The 15,296-nt window shown below is 42.4% G+C and overlaps 1 protein-coding gene and 1 long non-coding RNA gene across 2 annotated transcripts in view; one reads left to right on the plus strand and one right to left on the minus strand.

Annotated features, from left to right (window-relative positions):
* DSCAM (DS cell adhesion molecule) overlaps positions 1-14,609 on the plus strand; it is a 443,293-nt gene extending 428,684 nt beyond the window's left edge. Inside the window, exon 33 of the mRNA XM_064647059.1 lies at positions 13,633-14,609. Within this exon, the coding sequence (XP_064503129.1) occupies positions 13,633-13,973 (341 nt within the window). The 3' untranslated portion in view covers positions 13,974-14,609. The remainder of the gene's footprint in view (positions 1-13,632) is intronic.
* LOC135410388 (uncharacterized) overlaps positions 1-15,296 on the minus strand; it is a 162,100-nt gene that overhangs the window by 109,892 nt on the left and 36,912 nt on the right. The window lies entirely within an intron of this gene.

Below are 15,296 nucleotides of genomic sequence, written 5' to 3' on the forward strand. Positions count from 1 at the left end.
CTTAACCACATTTCTGCATGTTTGGACAGTATCTTTGTGTTCTCTCTGGATTATCTGTGCCTGTTTTCACCCTTTTGGGTGCTCCTGCTTTGTGCCTGAGTTTTGCCAGGAGATCCTTGTTCATCCATGCAGGGCTCCAGGCATTTTTGTGCTCACTGAGCTTGGAGGAGGTGATCCTTGAATATCAACCAGCTCTCCTAGACATGAGGCTACTTCTGGTTGACTGTGCAAACACCTACAGATGTTTTCTGGATCATTGTCCTGACACCAGGCCAAAACTTTAAAGTTTATAGAGAAGGTGTCATTAAATAGTCTTCAATAAAATAGACTTCAGAATTTGCACTTTTCAAAAGTCATAGCTGCAGGAAATGGAACATGGAAGTAAGATATTTTTAATTAATTCCTACATTCAGTGTTTTGAAAGGCATGTCCTTGTGTTCTGATCTTTGCAACTCCAAAAGTAGATTTTTGGGAAAAGATGAGAATAGAACAGGTTGACAGAGAAGCTGTGGCTGCCCCATCCATGGAAGTGCTCAAGGCCAGGTTGGATGGGGCTTGGAGCAACCTGGGATAGAGGAAGGTGTCCCTGCCCATGGCAGGGGGTTGGAACTGGATGAGCTTTAAGGTCCCTTCCAACCCAAACTGTTCTGTGACTCTGTGAATAGTCATGTCTCCCTTAAGGAGGCACCTTAAAGGAGAAAATTGAAGCAGTAAATAAATTAGTAGTAAACAAAATACAGCACAGCAGTATTTCAAACCCGTGGGCTAAATCACATCCTTTAGAAAAGTGGGTCTTCTCAACCTCTGTGCAGTGTGAATATTCTTCATGGTATAAAAATGATGGCAGTGTGTTATTATTGCATCTTTCTCAGCATCTAAACTCCCAGAAGTTTGGGACTGGGAGGACTCTTCTCCTCCCCACAGTTGTCACTAACCAGAAGTCTGGTTAGAAAGAACAGCTCCTTGAGGAACAGGAATATGGAGCAATCATCTCAACAGTATAGTAGGTCCTTCCAGAGCAAAACTGAGGCAGTTTTCACATAAATATTCATAAATTTCAACAATTGTTACCCAGAGTTTATCTGAGAAGTTGACAAATGAGTCAGTCCTTCATCCTCCAAAGAGGGACAGAAATTGGAAAGAAATGCACTCTCTTCCTACCTCCCACTGTGCCATCAAAGAGTCTGCAAAGTAAAAAAAGGGAAGATAATTGTGGAGGTTCAAAGAGTTTTATAGTAATGTTTCTTTTTTTCTGTTTTAAAAATAATAACCACAAATTGAGTTATCACAACAATTATTCTTAACTGCAATAAACATTGCAGTAGCACTTTATTAAAAATAGATTCCCATTATTATCATTTTAAATCTCAGTAATAGCCTCAGCCAAGAAGCCTGTTGGGTTTTTTCCTTCTCTTTCCTCCTAAATTATTGTGCTTGAGAAAAGAACAGCTATTAACTGGGAAATGTTTTGATATTTCTGTGCTTCCCAAGTGCTATTTATGTATTTTTTTTGTAGACAGACCTCTGATTGCATCACTTGGCAATGGAGTTTATGCTTGGAAGAAATAATATCTGACCAGTGTTTGAACAGAAAATATCTAGAAAATTTTTATCAGGTCTCTTGCCATTTGCAGAAACCTCCCTTCCACAGGGGTACTGCAAAACTCAAACCCCCAGTTATGTTCTTCTCTTATGCTAATCAGCAGTAAAAAGAACCTCTTCAAATATATGATATTAAGCATTGGCTTGACTTGGACCAGGCAGAAAGTTGTCTGATGTCTCAAAGCAAGTGCAACCTCATTTTGTCCATCCTTGTCTGCTTGGAAATCATAACATACAAACCCTGAGGGAGTAAAATATCTCAGATGCAGTCCCAGAGAAAAGATATCACTCACTGGGTATATCAGATGAGGGGATTTTAAAATCCATTTAAACCACGAGATTTTCTATCTCAAAACTCCCTCTATAAACTCTCAGCTGATGAAAGGAACCAGATTGGAAAGAAACCTGGTCATGAGTGAGGAGAAAAGGCAGTTGTAGAGAGGCAGGCTCGGAAAAAAAAGCATTTTCTAGGGACTGATTTTACAGCCATGACGATGGAAAGAACACCCCACTGCTCCATAGGGAACCTGAGTGCTTTCCTGGGTTCTTAAACCTGTGCAAGGCAGGAGCAGCCCTTTGCTGAGCCCCTGCTCCTCTGGAAGCATTTCCCTCCTGCTGCCCTTGCACTGGTGGTTGGTGAGGGAGGGCAGAACTCCATCCTCTCTGTCTGCCAGCCCTTCTCCTTGTTCCCAGTGTCCCAGAGGAGATTTGTCCAGCAGATATCACCTTTTAACATCAGCCCAAGGCCAGGCCAGGCCTACTCTGAGCCAAGCTCTCAGTATCCAAGTGTGGACACTTTGGGATTTAACAACTGGACACCTGAGTTAAGAAGCTTGAGTCGAGCCCTCAGCCCACTGCATGTTGACTAGAAAAAAACACTGATTTAACCTCTCCAGCTCTGCTGAAAGATCAAGTTTTTTCAGTATTTCAGATGCCTTAAATTAGGATTCTTGACCCAATTTACAAGTTTCTCACTGCTTTGGCTAATCCTGTTGACTTGTACAGCGAAGTCTTGATGTGTAGACAGGTATTAATCTACAGAATGCAAGCACTTCATTAAATAATGATTTACAAGGGTCCCTTAAAATACAGTCTGGATATCACCTGCAGTGCCTAAATGTTGTTTTAAACACCCAAGTCATGAAACAAATCTTCTTTTCCAGCATTCCGGTCACTACAGATAAAAATAAGCTGCTTAGCACAAAAAGAGGAATAAGAGCCACGCAGTAATAGAAAGCACAGTGTTTTTCCAATGTCAGCCCTGTAACCTGAGATGTGAACTCTTTTCCACTGACCTATGAGTTCAGGGGTGAAGGGATGATTTCCCTCTTCTGATCCAGGCAAGTATGACTGGAGTGTATTTGGAGATTTGCTTTCTATTAGAAAGCTGCTGGCAGAGCTCTACAGTCTGAGGCTGTAACTGGATCCGATACAAATTCGACCACTGGGGATTCAGCAAAGGCTGGAACTCTTCACAGCTCACCTTTAGCCTCCTTTTCCCATGCCTGTTATATTATCCTGCATTGACTGAAAGTGCAGTTGCACAGTTCCAGAGTTTCCAGATCCAAAACTGAGTTTCTTCAATACGGAGCAATCAATGTTTGACCTGTTTTTTGTTCAGAAATCCTGTGGTAAAGGCAAAGATATGGATTGTTTTCTTTTTTAGTTTTGCACTTGCACTGCGTTCAAATAAAATAGAATATTTTTTTTTATTATATATATCTATAATAGAAAATATACAAATATAATAAAAGTGTATGTGTATACACCCACTATATATAACATGTATATAGAACAAAGAAATCATCATCCTGACTCCACAATGGGAGACCAAGGTCCAGTTTTGAGAAGTACTTAAGGAGGCAAATCAAAATAGGCAAGAGGAAAAAACAGCAAGACAGGCAGAACAGTTGTAAGTGGAGAAAAAAACCCTTTTTGCCTACATTTTTAACTGTAGTAAACACTCTTAATGTGTGTGTTAACTTTTATGTATACTTGCTTACGTTTATGACATATTCTGAATTTACTCCTCTGGATGAGCGCCTCTAATGTTTCCATATTAAATTCTCCTGTGCCTGGAACACCTTTTTTTTATTTTCTACTGCACTGTTGGAAAACTAGGAACATGTTACAAAGAGACAGACTGTGCCATTTGCTGCTTATCATAGAAATGGCACATCAGTGATGAGAGGAAATTGCCTTTATCTTGTCTCAGGTTTTATTTCTGTGGAGTATCAGGAGCTTTTTCTCCTTCAGCTGAGAAAAGCTGAATGTTCTGCAGGAATGAAAACCATTTAATTCTCCATTTAATTTGACATGACTACACACTTGAAATCATTGGCTTGCATTTTTATTCTGGTGTGTTTACAGGTGGGAAGGTTCACACTGCAGGATTTTTAACCTTGCCAGTGCAAGAAAAATGAGCTTAAAAAGGTTCAGATCAAAAGCTAGAATATTATTGGGTCAGAAAGGGAAAATATATTGATGTGAATCTTGAGTTTAAATAGGTTTTTTTGTTATGCATACAAAGCTATTGTAATGTGGAAATTCCAATTTAGGCAGTATCCAAGATGTCTGCAAGCTAAATTCAAGTCATTGATGGCACTGGAACAGGTTGCCCAGAGAAGTTGTGGGTTCCCCATCCCTGGAAATGTCCAAGGCCAGGTTGGACAGGGCTTGGAGCAACCTGGGATAGTGGAAAGTTGGGGTTTTTTTTGCTTTGTGATGGACTAAAAGATGCATGTTAAGGGAAGCCCCCTTTCAAGAATGCCCATCTCCTGTCTTTTGATTACCAACAAAATCTTTCCTCTTAAAAGTGATATTTTTTAAAATCTGAATTTAATTTAGTTTTTTTAAAGCTGATTATTTGCTTTGTGGTCCTTATATATATATATATATATAAGCTACAGCTATTAAAGTAGACTGCCCTTGTTTTCTGTAGCTCTGGAGGCATTTGATTGAACTGTAGTTAGTGGAGAGTTTTATGCCTAAAGCAAGGATTACATTTATCAGTATTTTTCAGCTACTTTCGTGTTCTTACAGTCATAACTTCACTATTAAATTTCTAAAACCACCAGCAAATCAAACCAAAGATGCTGTGTCCGCTTCAATTAGCACCAGATTCTTAGAGCAGTTCAGTTAAGAGCCTCAGTTCTATAAAAAACTAGATTTTGCCTGCTTGTACCATTTTAATTTTGAAAATGTCAAATAATTTCACCTTCACAGTGTTGAGACACAGTGTGTGTGATTTCTGTGGGGGCTTTTAGACAGCCCAAGGTAACCAGCAGCAGTTGTTTCCTGCAGACAAGAACTGATCTAGCCTTGCTTTAAGGTCCTTGTAGTCATTTACAGCCGTTCCTGATTTAAGTGGCTTCAGGCTCTGCTCATTTCCCCTGTGACAAGAGGACCTGAATGTAATCTGAGATCTACAGGAGGACTGAGACCGTGACATCTGAAAATGTAAAGCAAATCTTACCTGCATGAAAGGTCATGCTCGTGCTATTTTTTGAAATTAAAGTGGGAAATCATATCACTAGAGAAACCAACTTTTGTTTTAACAGTACATTCTTCATCTGACTGTGGTGATGGTCTTTGCCATCCATGAAAGGGCTTCTTTATAGGCTGGCCTTTAAAGCACAGCAGATGTGTTTTAGTATTGTTCACCTTTTTGTGTCAGCATCCTTAATTCAAATGTGAGAACTTCTGGTCCCGGTGGCTTAATTAACAAAAATGCCATGATGCACCTCATCAGCATCACTCAGGTGACTCAAACTGATGGACATGTGGAGTCCCAGTGGCACCAGTTCATCCATGAATTCAGCAGAGCAGCAGGGCAGTGCTGATATTGGTTTCCTTGTTGTAGCCTGACCTCCCTGTGTCTGTTAGGAGAATGTTTGGCTTATCTGTTTCCTTGGCGTGGCCAGGTTCATCCATGAATTTATGGGTATGACCACAGCCTGTTGAGGTCAACACAGTTCTGATTTCATAAATATGCTTCAGACTCCTCACCTCTCCATCCTCTCTGCTGAAATCCAGTCTCTTAACTGGAATTAATCCCAGGAATAAGCCTGTGGGGGATGCCAGTTTCCATGGAGCCGCGATCGATTTAACCCTCGGCTGAGGTGCTGTATAATTGAACAGTTTCTGTTCGCTGCATCCAGGAGCAGCAGATGAGTTTTAAAACTCCAGCTTTGCTAACCAGGGTCACCTGAGCCAGGGCTCCAGCCTGGTTTTCCGAGTTTTCCCAGCCAGCGGGCAGGAGAGTGCTGTCTCAGAGCATCCTTAAAAATGCATGAGGCCGCTTGCGTGACAAGGCCGAGGCGGAAAAGCAGCGCTCCCGGACTTCACTTTTCTATCATCATTTCATTATTTATTGACAAATTTGCTGACTTTAGCTCTGGAGCGTGTATTGATTCACAGATTGAGGCCCCTTTTACATGTTTTTATAACTTAGGCATCACATTAAATCGAAACAGGAGGGCATCGTTTCTGCAGGTGCCCCGGCCGTGTGAGGCTGAGCATCCACGTGGCAGATCCATAGGGTCTAAATCTATCTGACCCCTGGAATTAATCAGTTTTTCCTTCCTTACTCAGTTCAGTGGCAGAGAGGCCTTTAAAAATACGTCACCGCTCCTTGAAGTTACTTCTGAAAGGTACAAAGCACCTGACAGATCTTCTGAAAGCGCAGAACTAAATTAAAAGACCAGAGTTCTGCTGAGAGAAATACAAACCAAAACCACGCTTCAGTTCCTGTTTCATTGAACCTTTCAGGAATAGGCAACAAAGTGATAATCAAGCCTCCTGCCATGCAGTCAGACAGGTGCACAGACTGTTGTGTTGATGTAGTTCAGCTGCATGTCCTCAGTTAAACTACAGCAGCCATGCTTTTGCTTTAAGACACTCGGATCAAAAGACTTTTTCTTGGAATTGGAAGGTTTAACTCTAAATGACAAAATGAATCACCTTTAAAAAAAGTCCACATTAGTTGGAATCCTCATTTTCAGTCACTTAAACCTAATCTCCAGTAAGTATAAATCAATTTATAGTCTTGCTGAAATCAATATAGCCACTGATTTATAGCGGTAGCAAATTTGGCTCTGGAACTGCAGTTTTACTGATATCCTGGCGTTTCTTAAGAGATAACTCCAAGGATTGCAGTCAACAGCAACTGTTGGTTTTATTTTTTCACTGTGAAACACAGCGAAAATATTTGCATGAAAATGCCACTTTTAGCAGACTGCAACGTGCAGCATTTAACTAGGTGTTATAGATCTCCAAATTATCTGTGGAGGTGCAGTTTTCACAGAGAAAAATGCCAGTTATAAAGCCCTGCAGGGATGATGGGGAATTCTGTTTTCTCCATCTAGAAATGGGAAATTTGGCTATTTTTCTAACACTTTTCACCTGTTTCCTATTTAGATGATCACAAATATAAACAGCATAAAGATGGGGTGTTTTGCTGTCTGCAGAAACACAGTGAGAAGCCCAGGAGATGTGATGGTGCAACAGAGCCCTGAAGGGCAGGTTGGCAGCTGGAATGGATCCAGACACCCCGTTGGCCTCGTCCAACAGCATCCATTCAGTCAGTTTAAAAGTGTCCCCCAAACACTGAGCACTTCAATCATTTTTCTTGGGCAGCTGAGCAGAGGTTGAAGCTACTCTGGGGAAGGGAAGACCCTGTGCCTGCTCTCACAGCAGCATTTTCACTAACGAGGAAGCTCTGCCCTGCCCTCTCCCTCCTTCCTTTTCCCTTCTGCTGCTCGCCTGCTCCTAAGACTGTAATTTAAGGAGCACTCAGACCTTTTGCCATTTATCCTGGATCACCTCAGAGAATCGTTAAATCCACTTTTTGTCTTGAAAAAGTGGGCTCAGAAGGAGTCTGTGAGCTCCTGAATGTGCTAGTAATGGTGTGCTCCTGTTGACTGCGAGCTGAGGTTTCCATTCGTTTGCCCCGTCAGTAATTTCCATGTGGAAAATTTCCCCTCCATTTCCATTACTGATCAATACTGCCTCTAGAGAGTGGAGCCCTGTCATTCAAAGCATCCTTTTTTGCTGTTCACTTGTGGCATTTTACAGCAACATTTGTCAGAAAATAATAATTAGCAAACAAAAACCACTGGGGAGGCAGTCCCACGTTGAACAGATCCCGATATCAGCCGAGCAAGAAGGTGCAGGACTGATCGTCTTTACCCCTCCCTGCTTGGCTGAGCAGGACACAGGATCAAAGTAACCACATAATTGGCTTTATTGCTCATTAAGAGTATTTATACCTGGGGTTGCAGCGTGCTGGGAGCCTGCAGGGCTGACTCTCAGCCTGTTGGTGTGGGAATGGTTGCGGCGCAGTGCGGAATGCTCTGCGGGATCAGTGCAGGATACATGGGCAGGAGATGGACAGAGAGGGAGCACCAGCAGGTTTCAAACACTGACAGCAGCAATTGTAAGGAATGTTATTGTGCTGCTATCAGTCTGGCTGCAGATCAAGCTGCTGCTGTCTAAGAAAGCTTTGCCTGCTCACTTTTAATGGTGTGTCAGGTTTTGACGGGACAAACACCTCTGAACATCACTTATGCTCTTTTTTTTTCATCCAGCCTCTCATCTTGGCCTTGCAAACCCTTCTCTCTTTCCTTGTTTCTAATGCAAGTTTTTCTTATAGGCAGCCTTTGTCCTGAAGAACAGCCTGTGAGCAGCAGCAAACTGATTTAGTTACTGTGCAAGTGAGCTGGAAAAACCCACATAATTTTTTAATCCGCATAAACCAGGACTTAAAGCTATTTGTCAGCAGCTCTGTCTCATTTGCTTCCTTTCAAAGGAAAACACAACATCCCACCAATGCTTCCCGTTCCAAAGTCAGGGCAAGCCAAGAGATTCCCAACATAGTGGCATTCCAGCTTCACCAGCCCTTGAACACCCCCAGCACTGCACAAGGTCATGCTCAGGTCCCAAACCCACAAAACTACATCAGCACCTCACCTGTGCCAACAGAGCTGTATGGATTCAACTCTGGCATGATTTCTGATCCCATGGGATCGTTCCAGGGAGAACTCTGAGAGCTTTTTTTTGCCCACTCACCTGTTGAAGTAAGATGTGTGAAAGCCCTACTCAAACCGTCTCATTTTACCTTTGTTAAATAGAATATCCTGTCATAGTCACCAGCCCTACTTTACAAAATTCTCAAAAATAATGCTTCAAATAGCACGGAATTTCCTTCACATGGCAACCAAAACTTGAAAACCATCAGGCTGTGCTGGAGTGTTGTGAAGATAAATTGCTTTTGCTTTAGTGGAGGTTATGATTCATAAGAAAATGCACAGAGCTATCATGTAAAAACTTGGTAAGAGCCTCTTTTTTGCAGTCTGGGATGATCTGTGTATTTGAAAATAGCACAAATCCTTAGGTTTGTTTTTTTTTTTTTCTAAAGAGATGAAAAAAAAAAAAACATACAAGCTCTCTGGCATTTGAAAGAGGAATGAGGTAAATCTTTTGGGAGAAAGGAGTTTTAGTTCTGCAGACAAGACAGATATCTTGAAGAAAATCCAAGAAAAGTTGAGCAGTGATATTTTTCCCTCCATGTAGCCTGTCAAATTGATCCCAACCTTGCCCACACCTGAAGTTGACCTCTAGAATAAGGCTAAAAATCTCTTGGTTTTTTTGCAAAACTTGTTTTACATTAGCTTGTACTGAAATAAAGGGAAGTATTTATTGCCCAGTGCTGCATTAACTCAGAAAATGGTAGAATATGTTGCTTATGGTAAATATCATAGTAAGTTATTTTTAGCATTTGTTTACAAATATTTATTTGAGCCAACATTTTCTTAAATGTTCTATACTGAATAATTCATTAGAGGGTTGGCACTCAGAAAAAAACAGACTGAGGTAGTTCTGGCTTAAATTGCTGCATTCAAACTTGACTGGATGTTTATCATTTCTCTACAGACTCAGGATTCTAATACAGCAAATTTCCCTTTTTAAAAATCTTGGAATCACAGAAAGGTTGGGGTTGGAAGGGACCTCTGGAGATCATCCAGTCCAAACCTCATTTTTTTAAAAAATGCACCAGAAAACTATAGTTTTAGAATGTCCTTTGTACTCATTAAGCCAAAATGCATGAATTATTAAACATGCTCGTTTGCAGTGCTCATGCACTTGAAAGGTTTGCTTTCATTACTAATAAGGCACACACACAGCTGAAAAGAGGTAATTAGAGCATCAAAGGCAATGAACCATCCTGAAACTTCATATGCTTTCCCCGAAAAAAACACCATTCAGATGAATAGCAGGAAACAACAAAAAAAAAAAAGTCTCCACTGTTGTGTCCAGAGGATAGGAACCAAGGTCTTTCCAAGCAGCTCCACAGATACAGCAAGAAGCTTTTATTCTGCTCAAAAGTACCTTCAAAATTGATGTAGGAAAGGCAAAAGTGAACCCCTGCGGTTATATTTCAAAGACTGTGTTTTCAAGTCAGAAACCCATTAGTTCTTATAAATCAAAGACCTTTTTTTTTTATCCTGTGAGGCCATTTCAATCCAAGCGGAGAAGAAAAAAGTTTCCATTCTCCAAATTTTTCTTTGCCGCTGATTTTAATAATGTGCTTTGTTTTACGAGCAGTTGCAGGGAAAGACCCTTCTCGTGGATAAGAAGGAGCAGTGGCAGTTCTTGTGATGGGAAAATGTGTACATCACATCAAATAATGAGGGCTCTGTGTAAGCCATGTGCTTCCAGCACCCAGCTTTGGAGAGCAAGTTACACTCTGTGGCTTCTCATTACTGCAATCCTGTTGGAACTTTGCCCCCAGACATTTAGAAAATTACAGTGAAATGACTGCATATTGTTTACACAGATTATTGACTGTGCTTTCTTATGTAGATTTAAGGAGGGGGGGGGGAAAGGTCTTTTTCACATAGCCTGAAGCTCCTAAATACACATGAGAGATGTCTAGACAGCAGCTTGAAAACCAATCTCCATCTCTGCAAGGTTCAACGCTCATATTTTATAGTCCACTCAAACCCATTGCTCTGAAGAAGTGGAAATGTGTAAGACACAGGAGCAGCTCTCCAAGGTATCCACAGGGAACTGCCAATGAGCCGTGCTCCGGCTGCTGCTCCGCTCCAGCTCCTTCCCAGAGAGTCAAACGGAAAGCAGAACATGCAGTAGGAAGGGGGAATGGGTGTGAAAGGACCTGGCAGGTGTTAACAAGGCAGTGGGTGTTGTGCTGCCTGGCAGCAACTCGTCAGAAACGGTGTTGGGGCGACAGACAGCTTTGGGAAAAGGCTGATTGTTGTGGGAAATAGAATCATGGAAAGGTTTGGGTTGGAAGGGAAGTTAAAGATCATCCAGTGCCACCCCTTGCCATGGGCAGGGCCACCTTCCACTAGCCCAGGTTGCTCCAAGCCCTGTCCAACCTGGCCTTGGACAATTCCAGGGATGGGGCAGCCACAGCTTCTCTGGGCAACCTGTGCCAGGACCTCCCCACCCTCACAGGGAAGAATTTCTTCCTAAAATCTAATCTAACACTACCCTCCTTCAGTTTAAAACCATTACTCCTTATCCTATCACTCCATGTTCTTGTGAAAAGTCCCCCTCCAGCTCTCTTGTAGCCCCCTGAGGCATTGGAACAGGTTCTAAGGTTTCCCCAGAGCCTTCTCTTCTCCACAAGAATACCCCCAGCTCTCCCATCCTGCCTCCAGGACCAGATTCAACATAGAAAATTAGTCCTCTTCTTCTTGGGCCGAGGGACCCCTATTTAGCACGGGATTGCTGGAGAAACCCCCCTTTCTGACCCCAGCAGTCTCTAAGCATCCCTGACAAGGGGGAAGGTATTACTTTGGCACCATAATTAGTCACAAAGTTTTCACACTGCTGTTGCCGTGTCAGAGGTGCATTTTGCTGCCCACCTTCTCTGGGACCTGCCAGTGAAAACCCACCCCTGAGGCAGCCAAATCAAGGCCCTCAACAACCTTGTCAGTGGGCAGAAACAGGTCCATGGGGCAGCATCACTCACTCCTACACTCCTGCCTCTCTCCCCCACTGGGGAGGGGTGGGGAGGAACAGGGCTCCTTATTTAGGATACCGGGATGCCGCCCAAGATACAGCCCCAGGGAGCGAGTGATATGAGCATTTCTCATCCAGGCTGTCTCCTCCCTGCAACCCACAGGGAATGGTCTTCGGAGCAAACTGCATTTTGGAAGGACTTGGGCTAAGAGGGAATGCAGAAGTAAGGAACTCAGGTGCAGCAGGGTGACCAGAGGATGGGTTTCTGGGTTCCAGGGGGACAGGGTAGGTGTTGGGCAGCACAGATGTATCCACAGGCAGCTCAGCTCAATGCCTGTGAAGAACTGGAGTGATTAGGTGCCTCTCTGCACCTGCCACGCCATGTGTCCATATCCTGCTGTACTTTACCCCAGCAGCAGGTACGTTGCTGTCACAGCTGAAATGAGCCTCATATGCACAATGTGTCCGGCATGAAAGGTAATGTAGGAGAATAAGGTAAATAAACCCAATTAAAGTTAACACAATTAATTTTTCAAGTGGCAATCAGTGGGATTATAAGTATAAACCTCCCCTCTCTCTCCAACCCTACCTAGATGTTGCCAAGGTGCATGTCAGCCCAATCTTGAGATACTCACATCTTACTCCACAGGGGTCAAAAAATGTGTGCCATGTGTCTGTGTTGGAGATGGAGCCAGAATAAAGCTTATGGTGTCAGACAGTGCTTGGGGATTTCTATAGGAATAAACAGGGATTCTGTCCAAATGTAACTGCTCAGCAATTGCCTCCGACCTGAAATTATGGATGGAGCAGATGCTGTTGGTCTTTTAGGTAAGACTTGCAGTGCCTTGACTTATGTGAGAAAGCAAAGGGCCTGTTTTATTTTAGGTCATCAGACAGCTTTTATCTGGGTTAGGAAAAATGCAACTGTTATGCATTGTTTTATTACGAAGAAATGCTTTCCTGCTCTATTGTTTATGCCACTGGCACAGGTCAGCCTTAATTTCTGCTGCTGTAAATAGCTCATGTACGCTCAGGTGCCAAGAGTCTCCGACTTTAAACATTCAGGATGCATCCCATCTGTAGATGAGACTGTGGGTTTGATGTCTGCCATAAAAAAAAAAGAAGCTACACACCTGCAGAGGTCTGCAAAGAAGGGGGAATACTCTTACTGAATGCTCCTTTAACTGTTCCTTTTTTTCTTCAGACATACGCGAGGTTATACCATCACATATTTTTAGAAGGGAATGTCATTACGTGCCTGATTACCTCTCATTTCCTTGAAGGAACATTATGAATACCTAACAGGCCCAGGAGTCAGGGGAAAATAACAAATAAGAGGTTTTCTTGACAATACAGAACAGAAAGAAAGGCTGATGCAGAGGCTCAGGTGCCCCAGCGCATTTTGCTGCCACAAAAACAGCAGCACATTGATAGTCACAGTGGAAAAAAATCATTGGTGATTTAGACCCAGTGGTGATGGTTGGCAGTTAAATGTGGGTATATTCAGGACAGGAATGTTTCTGTGTTATTCAGCAATCCCTTTAAGACTATGGCCTTAACACTCTTGCAACCATTTTAAACATTTTAGTCATTCCACTCAAGATTGGGGGCCATTAATTGGAATTGTGAAGGTTCCCATTTAAAATGGAAAACAAGAAATGGAAATGTACTGAGCCTTCATGAACATGAAAACCAAGGCCTTTTTTTTAGGATTCTGAGAAAAAAACCTCCTGATCTTTTCAGTTTTATCTTCGTCCTGCCTTGAGTGCCCGTAAAGTGCATCGCACTCCTCGTTGTCGTCATTCTATCATGGAAACAAATATTAATAGTGAATTCTTATGGATGTGCCCAAAAGGAGTGTGTTGATGCATGATTCTGGATGATCCTAGCATAGTGAATGGCTGAAAATCAACGTGTCCATTATAAATGCTGCAGCTGGGTTGATCACAAACCCTCCACTTTGGTTGGCTCCCCCCTCCAAATGAGCGAAAACACAACGTATGTTTATAAATAAAGACTTATTTTCCCCTTTTGCCTCCCCAGGTGATCTCATGCATTTGCCACCCTACCTTAGGATGGACTTTTTATTGAACCGTGGCGTGCAGGGCACGAGCAGAGACCTGGGTTTGGGCCAAGCCTGCTTGGAGCCCCAGAAAAGCCGGACCTTGAAGCGCCCCACCGTCCTGGAGCCGATCCCCATGGAGACATCCTCCACGAGGGATGTTCAGTCATGGCAACCTGGTGCTGTGGCAACGTTACCTCAGCGAGAAGGAGCTGAGCTGGGACAGGCAGCAAAAATGAGCAGCTCCCAAGAATCCCTGCTGGACTCCCGGGGCCACTTGAAAGGAAACAATCCCTACGCAAAATCTTACACCCTGGTATAACACAAAGAGCATGGCTGGACAGTGGCTGTAAATATTTACACTGAAAAACAAACAAACAAACAAATCCAATGAAAGCTACCTTTTTTTTATTGAATTCCAATATTTATAATTAAAGAAGAAGATTGCCAAAATATTTGACAAAAAAAAAAAATAATAATATGAACGACAGACAGTGCAAAGACTCTCTTGCTTTTTTTCTGTCTGAGTGTGAGCTTCATCCGACTGGACATCTGAATTTTTGGGTAAAAGAGTCCAGTTTTCTGATCTTCACAAGCGTTTGTGTTTTTACTGATTTTCTACGAAGTGCATGGAGACTTAACTAAAACATTTTAACTGGAAGTTCCATCAGACAAGATTTAAAAGGGAAAAAAAAAAATCACAAAAAAAAAAAAATCACCCTATTTGTGAATTCAACAGGAACATTGATTTGGAAAAACAAAAAGTCTTTTGTCATGTTTGCACTTTTTTTTTTTAATTAGAAAATGGGTCCTTGATTGTTCTTTTTTTTTTGTTGTTAATTAGAATGAGTGATGTCAGTGGAGTGAGGAGATTGATTTGGGGGCTTTTTTTGATATTAATTTAATGAGACACTCTTTGCATTTTGTCTATGCGAAATAAAAGGGTCTTCTGCCTTTATTTGTGATGTCTGATTCCATTGCCTTTAGCTGGGCTTGCTTTTCCTAAGTGTGATAACCATGTCAGTGCCATACTCTGAACATCTTCTTGTGCCTTTGGGCAGAAAAGGGATGCAGGGGTCATACCTTTGGAAAAAAATTGGGATTCACTTACCCACCACCTTTTTTGCTGCCATGGGGCAGAGAATGGGGGCAAGTCCTGAGTGCCTTGAACCAAACCCACCAGGACTCTCAGCATGTGATTCATCTGACACCAAGAGGCTTTTGTTGGGCTTCAATATTTGTTGGATCAGAGGAAATGTGCTGATGTTACTTTACTTACTCCTTATGAATGGATCTTGAGTCCATTTGGGAGCAGCTCTTACAGAAATGAGTTGCTTACATAAAGACCGGGGAGGGAAATGGGAAACCTCAGCTTTTCCCATAATAGGAAAAATGGGATGAAAAAGTTATTCCAGGTCTAAGATCAACGTGTCTTTCTTCAGAGGAAAAAAAATCTTCTTACGTGGGAGCTGTCAGCTCCTATTACTTTGTTGCATCTTTTGATTCCAGGAGAAGTGATATTGCTTGTTTTATACAAAGCATAAAAGATTGAACAGCACAGTCAGTGGGTTTAACACAGCAGCATCGGGCAGTGCCTCCCTGTGTGTGTCCTGGCCACCTTGGCATGCCCTGACCAGGAGAACAA

This window comes from Pseudopipra pipra, chromosome 2 (assembly GCF_036250125.1).
Source record: "Pseudopipra pipra isolate bDixPip1 chromosome 2, bDixPip1.hap1, whole genome shotgun sequence".
Lineage (NCBI taxonomy): Eukaryota > Metazoa > Chordata > Aves > Passeriformes > Pipridae > Pseudopipra > Pseudopipra pipra.